Source organism: Hibiscus syriacus, unplaced genomic scaffold (genome assembly GCF_006381635.1).
Source record: "Hibiscus syriacus cultivar Baekdansim isolate YM2019G1 unplaced genomic scaffold, ASM638163v2 tig00110283_pilon, whole genome shotgun sequence".
In the NCBI taxonomy this organism is placed as follows: domain Eukaryota; kingdom Viridiplantae; phylum Streptophyta; class Magnoliopsida; order Malvales; family Malvaceae; genus Hibiscus; species Hibiscus syriacus.
Window position 1 is genome coordinate 649,493 of NW_024062661.1, and position 6,728 is coordinate 656,220.

At 30.5% G+C, this 6,728-nt stretch overlaps 1 protein-coding gene across 1 annotated transcript; it reads left to right on the forward strand.

Moving 5' to 3' along the window:
- Positions 1-5,311: 5,311 nt before the first annotated feature.
- LOC120116153 (caffeic acid 3-O-methyltransferase-like) lies at positions 5,312-6,728 on the forward strand. The gene is made up of 4 exons (XM_039136708.1): positions 5,312-5,757; positions 5,834-6,144; positions 6,237-6,301; positions 6,413-6,728. The coding sequence occupies exons 1-4, from the start codon at positions 5,345-5,347 to the stop codon at positions 6,713-6,715; spliced, it is 1,092 nt and encodes a 363-aa protein (XP_038992639.1). The 5' UTR covers positions 5,312-5,344; the 3' UTR covers positions 6,716-6,728.

The following is a 6,728-nucleotide window of genomic DNA, read 5'->3' on the forward strand; positions in this document are numbered from 1 at the left end:
AGAGAAGTTGCAAACAGTCCCACCAGGAATGCTCTGGTACCAATGGGAAGATGCAGTCATATTTTGGAGTTCTCAAAAAGGACAGGTATGATGTATTTTTCATAAATACTTGTAACAAAATTTAAATCATCATTATAAGTGGTTGTTTGACATTGTAGGACCGAGAGCATGTTGGTGTTGCTAGCAGGCAACAACAAAAGTTTACGCACACGGCTGGATCGAAGAGCTTTGCTTGTATAGCTCATGAGGAGGTATTATAGATTATTGAAATAGTTTTTTTGTATTCCATGTACATACTAACTCATAGTAATTACATTATGGTACATTGTAGGAAAATACATCCGGTTCTAAAGTTGGTCGAATCCAACTCTTCAACATGACACATACGAAGAAGGATGGCACTCCTATGACTGCTGACGCTGCAGAAATTATGGTACGTTTATTGGGTAGATGTTTTAAATTTACCTGACTTTATTTATATTTGTACCATGATATTTTTTATTTTAATTAATTATTCACTTTATTATTAGGAAAAAATGATGGAGAAAAGGGCAGAGTATCATGCTACTGCTTCGAGTCAAGGTATTGTTAATGATGATGACATTGAAAACCAAGCTATTAATGACATTTTGGGTCCTGAAAGATATGGTCGGGTGCGCTGTCAAGGATCATTCGTTACTCCCACCAAATATTTTGGATCCAGTTCATCACAGTACATGTTATCACAGTCTCGATCTTCCCAATTAGAAGTTGGTCGTTTAAAAGAAAAGTTGGCTGAGATGGATCAACAAATGGCTAACTTGAAAGCGGAAAATGAAGCAAGGGAAGCAGAGAGAGAAGCAGCAGAAGCAGAGAGAGAAGCAGTGGCAGCACAGAGAGAGGCAGCAGCAGAACAGAGAGAGGCAGCGGCAGAACAGAGAGAAGTAATACATCAGCAGAGATGTAAAGAATTTGAAAAACGACTCAATGATATGATGATGATGATACAAAAAACGCAACCTCATAATCCACCATCGTAGCCTCATTTATATTATGAGCATTATGTTAATGTTACTGAACCGTGTTTAAGTTAACTTATATTATGTTAATGAAAACTTTTATTTATTATATTGGATTTGATGTTATTGCTGTTTTGTTTGTTGGATAATGGAACAGGTTGAAAAAACAGATTTGGGGTATTAAGCATAATTTTTAAAACTGTTAAATTCTGTGTTATTTAGCGGCGTTTGTAACAAAAAATGCTGCAATATACTATACATTTAGCGGCGTTTGTGATAAAAACGCCGCGAAATCTCAAGACATATTGCGGCGTTTGTAGGAAAACGCCGCTAAATATCAACATCTCCTCCGACGTTTGTATGAAAAACGACGGTAAAAATAAACATCTACTGCGGCGTTTGTGAAGAAAACGCCGCTAAACATCAACGCCTATTGCGGCGTTTGTCTGCCAAACGTCGTTAAATATCAACACCTATTGCGGCGTTTTTCTGCTAAACGCCGCTAAATATCAATACATCGCCGCTATATGTTGTCACCTATTGCGGCATTTTTTGGTTGAAAAACGCCACAAACTTTAGTGGCGTTATTTTTAGCGGCGCTTTTAGCGGCGTTTGTATTTACGCTGCAGGTGTTTTTAGCGACGCTTAAAAACGCCGCTATAAATAAAAAAAACGCCGCAACAAGCCACTTTTGGTGTAGTGATATTTGTAAATTTGTACACATATTTATATTATATTTTAATTATCGTTTCCAGTCAAGGAAATTACAAAATCACTATTTATTATTTATCTAATCTAATTTAGCAATCTATACCATATACTCAAGTTCATTCGATCCGAGTATTTATCGAACTTTAATCGAATTAATCTCGAATAACTTACAATCTATCTCATCTTATTTATAACCTAATTATACCTAACCTACTAGAGAGAATTTTCACGTTGATGTTGAAATATATATTATGTTCATTATAGAAACAAAAGAAAAGTACGTCAGAAATAGTCATTAAGTTGAAAAGTGTCACCAACAAACAAAAGCTGTGTTTGACATTAGTCAAAATGGGCGGAAATGAAAAATATATATTCTTAAAATATTATTTACTTATTTATTATTAAATTTTGATTGAGTTGTTACATATTATTTAAGGTCTGATTCAATTATATATTATTAAAATGTTATTTATTATTTATAATTAATATTATTATAATAATATTTTATTATATTATAATTTATATAATTTTTAAATAAATTAATAAAAATAAAAAATATTTTACGTAAAAATCAATCTCACATCTAATATAATTTTATATATACATTTGTACACTCAATCTCTAATAATTTTTTAATAACCTTTTTTAAAAATACAGTCGAAATCGTTTTTAGATAATTCGAGAATAGTTATGATAAATGTAGATATAATATGATAAAGATTGTTATTATTATAATTTCTTATAAATAATATGCTTAAAAATTAATTTATTAATAAAAAGTATTCAAAAGCAATAAATAAAATCACTCTATAAATATACAACATTCATATAATATATGATATAGATTGTTAGGTTTTCTTGTTAGGATTATCAAAGATATAAAACAGTAAATAATATAAAATTAATTGATATTAGCATTGTATCAAATAGAGTAGAATTGATACAAAATTAAAAAATTAAACAACATAATTATTTACCCGCATGCAGATATGAAATTTAATGATAGAGCCATTGATGCATTTTTATACAGTTTTTAAAGATGGATTCATCCGTTCCTACGGTGCTGAAGAAACGTTGATCGACTATCTCCCATAATACAATAAGGAGATGGACACTGCAATAGCACGACTATAGTGATCATAAAAAATGTAACCTCACTTTTTTTTTCTATCACCAAAATTGTTTAAAAATAAATAAAATATTTTTGAGTGTGTTTATCTCATAGATTTATACGAATTAAATACGGTATTCATACTAGAAGAATTATTAGAATGTTCGAATAATATAACAGTAAATATCCAAGAATCAAGGAGCCATGAATGCCTAATATTCCCGTCTTGTGAATCAAGACAACAATTACCTAAAATAATATCTTAATTAAAGAACCATTAAATTCAATTCAATTTAATTTTGTTTTTTAAAAAAGAAATTTCAAACAAAACTTCTAAGGGATGTTCTCTTTTTTTGAGAAAAGAAAAGAAAACTCATATTGTTCTAAATTATTCGTAGGCCCCTAGAAGGCTCGACTTATCTGAGTATTTTGCGTCGCTCGTGTCATTTGGGTGCACCTCCAATATCGGTTGAGACAAATTCTTATCTTGCACATTTTATAATACTCAAGTTGATTCATTTATATAAACACATCTCAAACTTATATCCTACCGATATGAGATATAAATTCTTTATTTTTCTCAACATAATTTACAAATAGCCGAAATAAATAAATATTATATTAGTTCCAGAGAAGGAAACAGGAGTTTAGTAATATTATATTAGCTCCAAAAACAAGTAGCCCAAGTATGAATCTTCAGATATTAGAAACCCATTGTTGACTTGTTGTTGCCATTAGATGTTTAGACTAATGTTATGCGGCTGTACCCCACTCTATGAGAGAGGATTTTCATGTTGATGTTGAAATATATATTCGGCTCACAATTCAAAAGCCAAACAAAATTGCATAAGAAATACTCACCACGTTGAAAACTACATATTATAAATATATGTTTATCCATAAGAAATTCAATTGATTATTTATTTATCAATGTAAACATAATTGATCAAATTCAACATCTCTTCAAAAAATAATATTCATTTTCATCACCGAAGTCACTTGAATGTTGTTCCCTTTTTAGGTCTTAGGTTCGAGCAGCTAGAGAAGGACAGACGCATGGATTTAATTCAGGGAGTGCTGCTCTAAGAAATTATATTACAAATCTAGGGAGTGCAAAATTATAAAATCTCAGGAGGTGCAAAATTAGATAATCTATTAAAATATAAGAAAAATACCTAAAATATAAGAAGATTTAAAATTTCTAAAGGGTGCAACCGTACTTTCAGTCCATCCTTGCAGCTACGTCTATAGAGTGTGTATATATTTGTTAATGGTTGAGAAAAATTATAAACATATGTTGTTTTATAATCACTTCTCTGTTACACACACCTAAAATGATCGCAATTTAATTACTTAGAATACTACCTCTTTCAATCGTTGTAACAAATTAAGCAAAATAATCTCAATTTTTAAAGACGAAATAAATTTCATATGGAAAGAATTCATCATTGACTCACAAAAAATAAAACAAAAATTAAAATGATTGAAACTCAAATTAAATATAAATTTTTAAAAAATTAATTTATAACTTATAACATTTTATTTACATGAAAATTTACATTTCTATACATAATATACAATAAATTAATGTTTATAAAAGCTATATGCGTATGATATAATTAAATTATAATAGAATTACTGAATTTTTGTATATAATATTTTACATGTTAAATCATAATAATTTAAGTATAAAAAATTTAATTGATTCAAGTAATTTAATAGTCTAATTAAAATTATAGAACTATAAATTATTAATAGTTTTGAAAATAATTTATATTGTCAAATTAATAATTAAATATGAATTAATCATAATTTAAAATGATAACATTTAAAATTCTTGATTTCTAAATCTAAAATATTCTAAATCTCTAAAACTTTAATCTGAAACTGATGCAACTAAATATATAAAAATTATTAATCTAAAAGTTATCTAAAATTAATCCTGATCTAAAACTCAAATAACTAAAAATAATTCTGATCTAAAAAGTTAATATTTAAATATAAAATAAATTAAATCTTTAATAAAAATCTAAAACTTATGCAACGTGTAATCATCAAAAAAAAAATTAAAAATATACAGTGACTCAATTTAAATCTAATTCCAACATTTATATATATATATATATATATATTGAAGGTTCAACTGACATTTATATATAAATTATGTGGTTAACAAATTATTATTATTCTTTAAATTATCATAAATGTAAAAACGTTAATTATTTAATACAAAATGATTAAAAATCTTTAAATAAATATCTATACAAAGTAATAAAAGAATATTATTCAACTAATACATACATGAGTCGGTGGCTTTAGATTCAACTCTTGCAAATAAATAAATATTAGTTCAAAAAAGGAAGCAGAGCCGAAATATGAATCTTGAGATATTCGAACCCCATTGTTGACTGTTTTTACCTATAAAATGGGGGGGATTCGGTGTTGGAAAATAAGTGTGAGAGATCAAGTTGTTTTGAATACTTGGTAATTAACGTCATCTTCTCTAAGATATTCAAAAAACGCCATGGGTTCACTGTCTAACATTTCATCAAATCAACATGAAGAAGCAGCCATCTTGCAAGCCATGCATTTGGCTTCCATTTCATCACTTCCTTTCGGTTTGAAAGTAGCTGTCGATCTCGGCTTGTTAGAGATCATATCCAAAGCCGACACTCCTTCTCGTATGTTGTCGGCTGCTGAGATCGTGTCTCAGCTTCCGACAAGTAACCCAGACGCCCCTTCCATTGTTGATCGAATCCTCAGGCTTTTAACCACTCACTCCATCTTAACATGCGAACAAATCAGCGGCGAAGATGGGCAGATGCAAAGGTCGTATGGCCTGTCATCGGTCGGCAAATACTTCCTTCTAAACGAAGGTGGGATCTCCTTTGTTCCATTGCAACGTATCCACCTTGACAAGCACATCATCGAATGCTGGTAATTAACTACTCTTCTTTATCCATTCTCAGAGTACCATTTGTTGTTGTTTTTCTAATAAATTTGGCTATGACAGGAAATTCATGAAAGATGCGATATTGGAGGGAGGGTTCTCAAGTGAGAAAGCATTTGGGAAACACTTGTTTGAGCTGCAGGCCACCGATGATGAAATGTCAAAAAATTTCAATAGAGCAATGTCCGTGTACACCGACCTAGTGATGAACAAAGTTCTCCAAACTTACAAGGGGTTTGAGGGTGTAAGCCAAGTGGTCGACGTGGGAGGAGGTTTAGGTACAAATCTTAAGCTCATTGTTTCAAAGTACCCACAAATCAAGGGTATTAACTTTGACCTGCCTCAAGTCATTAAAGATACTGTCCCCTGCCCAGGTAATATTTCTTACTCTTCTTTTCTTTTTTACCGCACGTGATATTATTTTCAACAATGAAGTTAATCTGTCGTTTTCTTTGTGACATGTCAGGAGTGGAGCACGTAGCAGGGGATATGTTCACGAAAATTCCTAAATCGGAAGTTATTTTCATGAAGGTTAGTTTCTAGAAATATTTTTGTTTAAACCCAGAGAGTTGGATTCGTCCAAGTAATTTTAATGAAAACAAAACAACTTGATTATTAACGTATGGTTTTGTATATTTTTAGACGATGCTTCATGACTGGGGAGATGAGCAATGCCTGAAGTTACTGAAAGTATGTTACGAAGCATTGCCGGAGAATGGTAAAATTGTATCGATAGAAGCGATATTATCAGATGTTCCACAGACAGATCTTATAACAAAGACAACCTTCCAAAGAGATGTTTACTTGTGTCACGTTCTTCCTGGTGCTAAAGAAAGGACCACACAAGAGTTCGAAACATTGGCAAAACAAGCTGGCTTCTCTTCTTTGAAGGTTGTTTGTCGGGCTTATAATTATTGGGTTATGGAAATTAACAAAAGTAATTGATTTCAACGGTTCA

What these genes read in the sequence shown, in the direction of transcription:
- LOC120116153 (XM_039136708.1), top strand. Translation starts at nt 5,345, where the DNA reads ATGGGTTCACTGTCTAACATTTCATCAAATCAACATGAAGAAGCAGCC. An exon ending in AGATACTGTCCCCTGCCCAG is followed by an intron (nt 6,145 to 6,236) that starts GTAATATTTCTT and finishes GTGACATGTCAG; the next exon opens with GAGTGGAGCACGTAGCAGGG. An exon ending in CGGAAGTTATTTTCATGAAG is followed by an intron (nt 6,302 to 6,412) that starts GTTAGTTTCTAG and finishes GTATATTTTTAG; the next exon opens with ACGATGCTTCATGACTGGGG.